Below are 12,819 nucleotides of genomic sequence, written 5' to 3'. Positions count from 1 at the left end.
GTCAACAGATCGAGACCATCCTGGTCAACATGGTGAAACCCATCTCTACTAAAAGTACAAAAAAATTAGCTGGGCGCGGTGGCGCGTGCCAGTAGTCCCAGCTACTCAGGAGGCTGAGGCAGGAGAATTGCCTGAACCCAGGAGGCGGAGGTTGCGGTGAGCCGAGATCGCGCCATTGCACTCCAGCCTGGGTAACAAGAGCGAAACTCCGTCTCAAAAAAAAAGAAAATTAAACTCTTACCAATTTAATTTGTGGATTAACCGCTTGGTATATTTACACGTATTGATTCAGAACTGTCTTTCTATAAAGCATCGACAAGTCCCGAATCATCAACAACAAAGTATGTACCATCGTTCTTCTTCTCTACACCATGGCACTCATGTTACAAGGGAAAAACCAAATCTTCTATCTCTTATTTTACAAAATGCCATCCCTTATTTCCTCTACATGTATCTGCAAGATTTACTTTCCTTTTTTTTTTTTTGAGGCGGAGTCTTGCTATGTTGCCCAGGCTGGAGTGCAGTGACATGATCTCAGCTCATTGCAAGCTTCACCTCCCAGGTTCAAACGATTCTCCTGCCTCAGCCTCCTGAGTAGCTGGTATTACAGGTGCACACCTCCATGCCTGGCTAATTTGTGTATTTTTAGTAGAGTTGGGGTTTCATCATGCTGGCCAGGCTGGTCTCGAACTCCTGACCTCAGGTGATCTGCCTGCCTCAAACTCCCAAATTTCTGGGATTATAGGCATAAGCCATCACACCTAGCCTGCTTTGTTAATGATGTTGACAATGTTGATATTATACAAGAATTAAACTTTGAAAACCTAATGATGATAAAAAATATGCCCTACAATAACAGCACAAGTTTCTCCTAAGGCATTCATGCTACATATCTCATAATGCTTTAACCACCTCAAAAAAGTGTACACATTCCAAAATCAAATTCTAGCTAACGACTGGGCCCGGCAGCTCACACCTGTAATTCCAGCACTTTGGGAGGCTGAGGCAGGTGGATCACCTGAGGCTGGGAGTTCAAGACCTGCCTGACCATCATGGTAAAACCCCATCCTATAATAATACAAAAAAATTAGCAGGGCATGGTGGCAGGTGCCTGTAATCCCAGTTACTCAGGAGGCTGAGGCAGGAGAATCACTTGAACCCAGGAGGTGGAGGTTGCAGTGAGCCAAGATCGCACCATTGCACTCCAGCCTGGGTGACAAGAGTGGAACTCCATCTCAAGAAAAAAAAAATAAGAAAGAAAATTAGCTATCAATCTTGATGTCTCATGTTAATCTTCAGTTTTGCCACTGATCAACTTTCTGACCTAAGGCAACCCCCCTTTTCTGTGATTCAATTACCATTCGGTGAAATAAGAAAAAATTATGTCTGAATGATATTTCAGTTTGATTAGTAAGACAGTACAGAAATGGCATAAATGTTGATATATGAGAAAAGGTTTATAAATAACTTTGAATTCTTTAGAAATCTTAATAATAATTTAAGATAAATTATGTAGCTATTTGGGGGGAAATCAATTTCAATAGTCTCACTCCACATACACAAACACACAAATCCAGACAGATTGACTAGAGTTAAATGTAAAAAGGTGAAACAATAATAAAAGCCTTTGATTTCAAGATAAATTGAGCATATGCTGAAATATCATCTTCCTGTTCAAACATATAAAATAATACAAGTATTTTTAAATCTAAATAAATACATAGTTATGGCGAGAAAAAAAGAAAACAGAATTTTTTTTTTTTAAATAGAGTCTTGCCCTGTTGCCCAAGCTGGAGTGCAGTGGCATGACCTTGGCTCACTGCAACCTCTGCCTCCCAGGTTCAAGACAGTCTCATGCCTCAGCCTCCTGTGTAGCTAGGATCACAGGTGTGCGCTACCGTGCCTGGCTAATTTTTATCTTTTTAATAGAGACTGGTTTTTGCCATGTTGACCAAGATGTTTTCAAAAAGTGATCTGCCTGCCTTGGCCTCCCAAAATGCTGGGATTACAGGTATACGACACCTTACTCAGCCAGAAAAGAGAAATCTTCATAGACCAGAAATGGGAAGGTGTTCTTCTTCCCCCTTCTTTGAAAAGAACAACAAAAAGGGAATGAAAGAGAGATTCCACAATAGTAGACAAGAACTAAAATGATGCATAATATTTAGGCCTAGACTAGGAACATAGAGCTAACACTGTAACACTCACAGGTTTAAGAGCAAGAGACACACAGGAAGTCTAAGCAAGAGACCAATACATGAACAAAAGCTAGAGGCTCACTACCTGTCTACCTGAATGTTAGTTACAGCCAAGGGGGTTCTAGTAGCAGCCTCACTGATGTGAGATGAAGGCCATAGAGCCATTTCGTGTAAGTGGTGAAAGAACTCAGAACTACATAATCTATTAAGACGCGAGAGCTTCACATTTTACCACCCATACAAAAATTAATTCTAAGTATACATCATACAAGGCTAAGGCTCAGTGACTCAGAGAGCCTCCTAAGGACAGTTGTCAACACAAAATGTGTTCAGGTTAAACAGATCACAAACAGCTCTTAATTAAAAACTACCAGGCAAAGAAGATTAATACTATGAAAACTATAATACATATCAACCAATGCACTTACACCTAAGAAAATAAAGTTAATGAAACAATCTGGGAGAGATTTAAAAATAAGTATCTATATTTTATACCTTCAAAAAGTAAAAGAAGCCATGAAACACTGTTGTAAATTAAACAGAAAGGAATGGGGTATTAGAAGTCTTATAAATTGGCTGGCACAGTGGCCCATGCCTGTAATCCCAGCACTTTGGGAGGCAGAGGCGGGTGGATCACCCGAGGTCAGGAGTTCAAGACCAGCCTGGCCAACATGGCAAAACCCCATCTCTACTAAAAATACAAAAAAAAATTAGCTGGGTGTGATGGCAGGTGCCTGTAATCTCAGCTACTTGGGAGGCTGAGGCAGAAGGATTGCTAGAGCCGAAGAGGCAGAGGTTGCAGTGAGCCAAGATTGCCAGCCTAGAGGACACAGCAAGACTCAAAAAAAAAATTAAAGATACTTTAATTTTTTATTTTAATATAGAAATTAAATCTTTAATTTCTAAAAATTAAAGTGTTTGAAATTAAAACTATATGTATGCTTAGACTGGACACAGTAGAAGAGCAAATTTAAAAGAAAAGTTAGTACATGAATGTTCATAGCAGGATTACTCATAATAGTCAAAAGTGGAAACAACCCAAATGACCATCAAATGATGAACAGCTTAACAAAATGTGGCGTATTCAGCCATAAAAAGAAATGAAGTGCTGTTACATGCAACAACATGGATAAACCTTGAAAGCATAATGCTTAAAGAACCCAGACACAAAATGCTACATATTGTATGATTCCATTTATATGAGATGTCCAAAATAAGCAAATTGCCAGAGACAGAAAGTAGATTAGTGTTTGCCAAGGCATAGAAAATGAAAGTAAGCAGAGTGACTGCTAATGAGTACATGGTTTCTTTTTAAAGAAAATGTACTGGAATTAGATAGTGATAACAGTTACTATCTGTTACACAGGCAGGAATCAATGGCTCATGCCAATAGTCATAGCACTTTGGGAAGCCGAGGTGGGAGGACTGCTTGAGCCCAGGAGTTTGAGACCACCATGGGCAATGTGGCAAAACCCCATCTCTATAAAAAATACAAAAAAATTCACGCCTGTAATCCCAGCACTTTGGGAGGCCAAGGCGGGTGGATCAAGAGGTCAAGAGATCGAGACCATCCTGGTCAACATGGTGAAACCCTGTCTCTACTAAAAATACAAAAAATTAGCTGGGCATGGTGGCGCATGCCTGTAATCCCAGCTACTCGGGAGGCTGAGGCAGGAGAATTGCCTGAACCTAGGAGGCGGAGGTTGCGATGAGCCGAGATCGCGCCATTGCATTCCAGCCTGGGTAACGAGCGAAACTCCGTCTCAAAAAAATAAAAATAAAAATAAAATAATAACTAGGTGCAGTGGTACACACCTGTAGTCCCAACTACTAGGAGGACTGAGGTGGGCAGATTACCTGAGCCCAGGCGGTTGAGGCTGCAGTGAACCATGATCACACCACTGCATTCCTGCCTGGGTGACAGAGTGAGACCCTGCCAAAAAAAAACCACAGTTATACAACCCTGAAAATACACTAAAACCCACTAAATTGTACACTTTAAAAATGGTTGTGTTTATGGTATATGCATTTTATATCAATTAAAATAAGAAAAGGCAAAAGACATTAAAAATAGATCCAGAAGAAATAATGACTGAGAAATATAAAATAAGGACAGATATAAGTGCTATTTGAACAAATTTACCAAATGTCAAGCAGGATACATTTCTAAAAAACAAGGCGAAATCAAAAATTTAAAAAGCCACACAGTTAACACATCACAATGAAACCCAAAATAACAAGGATAAGCAGAACCCTGTAAGTTACCAAAAAAAATTAAATTAGCAAAAAACACATGAGTTAGCAATGTTAAATGCCAGAAGATGATCTACTACCATCTTCAAAGATTTGAAGTAACTTTGAATCTGGATTTTTTTTTTTTTACTTTCTTAATCTATCCATCTCTGTCTGTCTGTCTGTCTGTCTGTCTGTCTGAAAGAGGGTCATGTTCTGTGGCCCAGGCTATGTGCAGTGGTATGATCACAGCTCACTGCAGCCTTCAACCCCTGGGATCAAAGGATCCTCCTACCTCAGCCTCCTGACTCACTAGGACTACAGGTATACACAATGCCCAGCTAATTTTTTTTTCTTCATATTAAACTGCTTAGGGAAATTTTCATAATTTTTTGTAGATATGGAATCTCATTGTTGCCCAGGCTGGTCTCTAGAGATCCTCCTGCCTCAACCTGCCAGAATTCTCGGATTATAGGCATGAGCCACATCACCCAGCCAAATCTGTACTTTTTTTTAAATTGCATTTTAGGTTTTGGGGTACATGTGAAGGACATGCAAGATTGTTGCATAGGTACACACATGACAGTGTGATTTGCTGCCTTCCTCCCCATCACCTATATTTGGCATTTCCCAAATCTGAACTTTTAAGAGAGCCAAACTACCATTACAAAATGAGAGACTTAAAATGTTTACCATCCACCAGTCCTCACTCAAAGAACCAATAAACAAACCACCATGTCCATTTAAACATGAATTTACATTTTTTGCTGAGATCATGTGGGGACAAGGAGAAAGAATGAGAGATCATTATCAGTATCAAGCCACTGCTTCACATAGGTCTTCAACTGTTAAAGTAGACAGAAAAATTTCAATGAGATGACATTATGAACACATAGCAAAACCATGTACTGCGGCTTTTCCTCCCACATTAATGAAATAACCAAATAAGGCCTCAAACCAAAAACTACTATAAAACTGGATAAAATATATGAGATAATTGTTTTCAGGCACTGGACAATAGATAGCACAAGGTTACAATTCCTTGAAAGAAGGGAAACTCATAAGGTTAGTCTCGTAATTGCCCTAGATGTCAACTTGGGGAAATTTTCCTATCCACAGAACAGGGACATGGAACCCAAGCAGAGCACAGTGGTCCCACTAAGCTGAGGAGGCAAAGAATAGATTTTGGAGTTGTGAAAGTACCTGGAATCTACAGGGCAGGGCACTGGAGAAGAGGGAGCTGCACAAAGTACAGTACTAAAGTCTGTGTAGGAGCTCCCCATGAGTCCTTGCAGAGAGTGAGACTATATGCAATTTCCGAAAGAGCAGGTGCCATGAAGTTGAGAATGGAACAAGATACTAGCAAGATTTTCCAGTGCTGAAAAATGTTGGCCTTCAGGCCTTGCTAGAATGGGGGAGACCTTGTTAAAACTGCTGGTGTCTAGCTGAGATGCTACACAGATAATGCTTTAGTAATAAAAACCATACTCTAGATGAAGGTCTGCTCTAGACCCATCCCAAAAAAGTCTAAGGCCATGCCTTGCCTTGATAAAATCCACAGAGGAGATAGAGTTTGGAGACTAAATGGTATCAAATCAGAAAAGTTTGAAAACTGCATTGGCTTTCTACAAACCTACCCTTTAAAATGCATAAAAACAAGCCTGCATAAGGTCAAGGTGCATAGCCTACTAGAATAAAAATTAATCTCTCCAGAGATAGATAATGCAACACAGAATAATAATCATATTGCCCAGTATAAATCAAAAATTTACTAAATATGCAAAGAAACAGGAAATGATAACCCACAGTCAAGCAATTAATAGAAACAGAATCTGAGGGCCAGGCTTATGCCCATAACACCAGCACTTTGGGAGGCCAAGGAAGGAGGATCGCTTGAGGCCAGAAGTTTGAGCCTAGGTTAGGCAACATGGCAAGACTCTTGTCTCCACAAAAAAAATAAAAAATTAGCTGGGTGCGGTGGCACATGCCTGTGGTCCTAGCTACTCAAGAAGCTGAGGCAGGAGATCACTGAGCCCGGGAGCTGGAGGCTGCTGTGAGCGATGACTGTGCCACTGCACTTCAGCTGGTGACAGAGTAAGACCCTGTCTCTGAAAAAAGAAAAGAAACAGAACCTGACATGGTACAGATATTACATTTAGGAAAGACTTTAAACAATCTATTATAAATATGTTCAGAGACTTAAAAGGCAGCCCTAATGAGTGAACTGATAGGAAAGGTCAGCAGATAAATTAACAGTATACAAAAGGAACCAAAAGGAAATTCTATAACTGAAAAGTTAAATAATTGAAATGGAGAATTCACTGGATAGGTTTAATAGCAGATTTAGAGGTGACAGATGTGTCAGTGAAATCACTGAAGACAAATAACAAAAACTATCCAATCTGGAGATTAAAGAAAAAAAGACTGAAGAAAAATGAATAAAGTCTTAGGAATCTGTAGGAAAACATCAATCAGTCTAAAATATGTGTAATGGGAAAGAAGATAGGAGAATGAGAAAGAGGATAAGAGAATAAAATGAGAATAGGATGAGAAAAACATGAAGAAACCATGGGCAAAATTCCCTAAAATTTCATGAAAAATATTAAGATGTGAAAAGCTCAGCAAACACAAAGTAGGATAAATGAAAAGAAAATCACATCTAGGCATATAATAGTCAAAATGATAAAAACCAAAGATAAAGATAAAATATTGAAAGAAGCCAGAGGAAAATCACACATTATATACAGAGAAAGTATAATATGAATCATAGCTGACTTCTTACCATAAGCAATAGAGCCCAGGCCCAGGTGTGGTGGCTCATGACTATAATCCCAGCACTTTGGGAGGCCAAACCAGGTGGATCGCTTGAAGCCAAGGGTTTAGGACCAGCCTGGCCAACATGGCAAAACCCTGTCTCTACTAAAAATATAAATTGAGAGATATTCCACTGTAATCTCAATGCTATTCAGAGGCTGAGGCACAAGAATCATTTGAGCTGGAAGGCAGAGGTTGTAGTGAACCAAGATTGTACCACTGCACTCCAGCCTGTGTGAAAGAGCAAAATACTGTCTTAAAAAAAAAAAAAAAAAAAAACCCACAAACCCAATAAAGGCCAGAAGACAATTGACAACATCTTTCAAAATGCTAAAAAGGAGAAAACTATCAAGCCAGATATTCCAGTGCAATATCCTTTTAAAATGAAGCTAAGGTAAAGGCATTTTAAGATAGAAGATGAAATAATCTGTTGCTAGAAGATCCACTAAAGAATTTTCTTCAGGCTGAAAATGGAAATCCAGCTATTCAAGAAGAAATGAAGAGCACCAGAAATCATAAATAAGTGGATAAATACAAGGGACTATTTTTTTCTCCTTGAATTTTTCTTAACAACTGACTTTTCAGAGCAAAAACAATCTCATAAGGCAGGGAACTGTAAGTACTTGAATATTTAAAAATACTTAAAATTGAGCACAAAAAATGTATTTACCTACTCTTTTGTCAATATCACAGTGTCTTAATTACCGTAGCTTTATAAGTCTTAAGGCAGGTAGTGCCAGTCCTCTGACTTAATCTTCAATATTGAGTTGGCTATTCTAGGTCTTTTTCTTTCCATATAAACTTAATGTATTTATTTTTTGAGATAGTCTCGCTTTGTTGCCCAGGGGGGTCTTGAAGTACTGAGTAGCTGGGACTCCAGGCACATGCCACCATGCTCAGCTAATTTTTAAATTTTTTAGTAGAGATTGGGTCTTGCTATGTTGCCCAGGGGGGTCTTGAAGTACTGAGTTGAAGTGATCCTCCCACCTCAGCCTCCCAAAATGCTGGGATTACAGGTGTGAGCCATCGTGCCCAACCTTTCCATATAAATTTTAGAATCAGTTTGTCAATATCCACAAAATAACTTGCTGGGATTTTGACCAGGATTGCATTGAATCTACAGCTCAAGTTGAGAAAAACATCTTGACAATAATGAGTCTTCCTACAGTTTTCCTATCCGTGAACATGGAATCTCTCTCAATTTAGTTCTTCTTTGATAACTTCATCAGTGCTTTGTCATTTTCCTCATATTAGTCTTATACATATTTTGTTAGATTTAAATCTAAGTATTTCTTTGTTGGAATGCTAATGTGAATGGTAACTTTTTAAAATATCAAATTCTACTTGTTCATTGTTAGTGTCTAAGAAAATGATTGACTTCTGTATTTTAACCTTGTATCCTACAAGCTTCCTGTAATCACTTATTAATCCACTTAAATTTTTTAACGAGTTTGTCAGTTTCTATAAAAAGTTTGCTGACATCATGACTTTGTTGAATCCATATATCAATTTGGGAAGACAGAATATCTTAGCAATATTCAATCTTCTAATCTATGAACACAGTATCTCTCTCCACCTATTGTTTAATTTCTCTCAGCAATGTTGTATAGTTTCAACATGCATATCTTTTACTTTTTAATTTATCTCTAAGTGCTTGGTGTTTGTTGATACTAGTATAGAGCTTTAAAAAATTTTTATATTCCAATTATCTGCTGCTAGTATATAAAAATAACTTTTTTTGTGTAATATATTGAAGTCTGTAAAGTGATCATTTTAAATTCACATATTTGTTCTAGACATTACTTTGCAAATTCCCCAGCATTCTGTACATAAACAACCATGTCATCTGCAAATAAAATCAGTTTTATTTCTGCTTTTCCAACCTCTAGGGCTTGTTTCTTTTTCTTGTCTTATCACATTGGCTAGGACCTCCATTACTATTCTTAAACAATATTTCCAAAGTCTTCTTATGAAAAAAGGCTTAAACAAAAAATACACTATGAAAAATTGTATTTATGTAAAATATATAGGCTTGAAAAAAAAAGGCAGCCAGGCATGGTGGCTGTAATTCCAGCACTTTGGGAGACCAAGGCAGGTGGATCACTTGAGGTTAGGATTTCAAGACCAGCATGGTCAACATGGTAAAACCCCATCTCTACCAAAAAATACAAAAATTAGCTGGGCATAGTCACTTGTGCCTGTAATCCCAGCTACTTGGGAGGCTGAGGCACCAGGATCACTTGAACCCAGGAGCTGGAGGTTGCAGTGAGCCGAGATCATACCACTGTACTCCATCTAGCCTGGGCACCAAGTTGAGACCTTGCCTCAAAAGAAAAAAAAGAAAAAAGAAAAAAAGACATAAAGGAAAACAGCTAAAATGTTAATGGCAATTATCTCTAGAATTATTGGTGATATTTATTTCTTTCATTGTTCTTTGTTTTATATAATGCATATAAGATACTTCATAGAGGAAAACAGTAAAACTAATTAAAAAATACACACAGAGTAATTATTCAAATAAAACTCAGATTTGATAAAGGCAGACAACTCTATAATATCTGAAAAAGTAAAATTCCTGCCAACTATTTGGCTACACAGTAGGTATTCTTTATATTTGACAACTAATATTCTAAATTATTCTTTTTTGAGTGGAAACAAGAAGTACAATAGAAATAAAAATGTCTTTTTTGTTCCTATCATAAATTTTTCCAATAACTAAAAAGAATTTCATTGATACCATCCAGTATTCTGTTAGCTTCCCCAAAACAAGTGACTTATATTTAAGAAATACTTTTAGGCATAGTGTGGTGGCTCAGACCAGCCTGGCCAATATAGCAAAACTCCATCTCTACAAAAAAAAAAAAAAAAAGCCGGGCATAGGCTAGGCACGGTAGCTCATGTCTGTAATCCCAGCACTTTGGGAGGCTGAGGTGGATGGATCACCTGAAGTCAGGAGTTCAAGACCAGCCTGGTCAACATGGTCTTGAACTCTAAAAAACTAAAAATACAAAAATTAGCTATGTATGCTGGCGAGCGCCTGTAATCCCAGCTGTTCAGGAGGCTGAGGCAGGAAAATTGTTTGAACCCGGGAGGTAGAGGTTGCAGTGAACTGAGATCATGCCATTGCACTCCAGCCTAGGCAACAAGAGTGAAACTCTATCTCAAAAAAAAAAAATTTAGCCAGGCGTGGTGGTGCATGCCTATAATCCCAGCTACCTTTGGGATTACAAAGGTAGGGAGGCTGAGGCAGAAGAATCACTTGAACCCGGGAGGCAGAGGTTGTGGTGAGCCAAAATTGCACCACTACACTCCGGCCCGAATGAGAGTGAGACCCTGTCTCAAAACAAGAGAAATCTAGAAATGTTGGGACAAAACAAATAAACTATATATGTGTGTGTGTGTGTGTGTGTACATATATATGTATATACATACATATATATAGAACCCATATATATATACACACACATATATATAGAACACATATATATACACACACATATATAGAACACACATATACACACATATTTATATACACACATATATATATAGAACACACATATACACACATATATATACACATATATATAGAACACACATATATATACACACATATATATAGAACACACATATATATACACACACATATATATAGAACACACATATATATACACATATATAGAACACACACATATATATAGAACACATATATATAGAACACACACATATATATACACACATATATATAGAACACACATATATATACACATATATATAGAACACACATATATATACACACATATATATAGAACACACATATATACACATATATATATAGAACACATATATATACACACATATATAGAACACATATATATACACACATATATATAGAACACATATATATACACACACATATATATAGAACACATATATATACACACATATATAGAACACATATATATACACATATATAGAACACATATATATACACACACATATATAGAACACATATATATACACACATATATAGAACACATATATATACACACATATATATAGAACACATATATATACACACACATATATATAGAACACATATATAGAACACACATATATATACACATATATAGAACACACATATATATATAGAACACACACATATATATACACACACACATATAGTACACACATATATATACACATATATATATAGAACACATATATATATACACACACATATATATAGAACACATATATACACACACATATATATAGAACACATATATATACACACATATATATACATAGAACCCATATATATATATATATACACACATATATATAGAACCCATATATATACACACACACATATATATATACACACACATATATATATAGAACACATATATATATACAGACACACATATATATATAGAACACATACATATATATATACACACACACACACACATATATATATATAGAACACACATATATATATATACACACATATATATAGAACCCATATATATACACACACACACATATATATATACACACACATATATATATAGAACACATATATATATATATACAGACACACATATATATATAGAACACATACATATATATATATACACACACACACACACACACACATATATATATATAGAACCCATATATATATATATATACACACATATATATAGAACCCATATATATATACACACACACATATATATATACACACACATATATATAGAACACATATATATATATACAGACACACATATATATATAGAACACATACATATATATATATACACACACACACACACACACACACACATATATATATAGAACACATATATATATATAGAACCCATCCTGCTTTTTTTGTTTTTTGAGACAGGGTCTCACTCTGTAACCCAGGCTGGAGCAGAGTAGCACAATCATGGCTCACTTCAGCCTTAACCTTCCAGGCTGAAGCAATCCTCTCACTTTAACCTCCTGAATAGGTGGGACCACAGGCGCACACCACCACACCCAGATAATTTTTTTTTTTTTTGGTAGAGATAGGGTCTCCCTATGTTGCCCAGGCTGGTCTTGAACTCCTAGGCTGAAGTGATCCTTCCATCTTGGCCTCTCAAAAGTGCTAGGATTAAATACATGGGCCAGTGCACAAAGCCACCCCACCCTAAGTATTAAGACAATGGATAATTTTATTATTATTAATAATAGCTAACATGCATTAAGCTTTTTTTTTTTTTTTTTTTGAGACAGAGTCTCACTCTGTCGCCCAGGCTAGAGTACAGTGGTGCAATCTCAGCTTACTGCAACCTCCACCTCCCAGGTTCAAGCAATTCTCCTGCCTCAGCCTCCTGAGTAACTGGGACTACAGGCACACGCCACCATGCCCAGTTAATTTTTGTATTTTTAGTAGAGACAGGGTTTCACCATGTTGGCCAGGATGGTCTCGATCTCTTGACCTTGTGATTCACCTGTCCCGGCCTCCCAAAGTGCTGGGATAACAGGCACACACCACCATTCCCAGCCGCATTAAGCATTTTCTTTA

At 37.0% G+C, this 12,819-nt stretch overlaps 1 protein-coding gene across 13 annotated transcripts in view; it reads right to left on the bottom strand.

Annotated features, from left to right (window-relative positions):
* TOP6BL (TOP6B like initiator of meiotic double strand breaks) overlaps positions 1 to 12,819 on the bottom strand; it is a 111,191-nt gene that overhangs the window by 57,769 nt on the left and 40,603 nt on the right. The window contains exon 4 of one of the 13 annotated variants that reach the window (XM_078341516.1): positions 4,056 to 4,131. The exons of the other annotated variants lie outside the window; for them this stretch is intronic. Within the exon in view, the coding sequence (XP_078197642.1) occupies positions 4,056 to 4,089 (34 nt within the window). The 5' untranslated portion in view covers positions 4,090 to 4,131. The remainder of the gene's footprint in view (positions 1 to 4,055; positions 4,132 to 12,819) is intronic. 13 annotated transcript variants of the gene reach the window in all.

The sequence above is a fragment of the Callithrix jacchus genome, chromosome 10 (genome assembly GCF_049354715.1).
Source record: "Callithrix jacchus isolate 240 chromosome 10, calJac240_pri, whole genome shotgun sequence".
NCBI lineage: Eukaryota > Metazoa > Chordata > Mammalia > Primates > Cebidae > Callithrix > Callithrix jacchus.
This window is presented reverse-complemented; position numbering and strand designations above follow the sequence as displayed.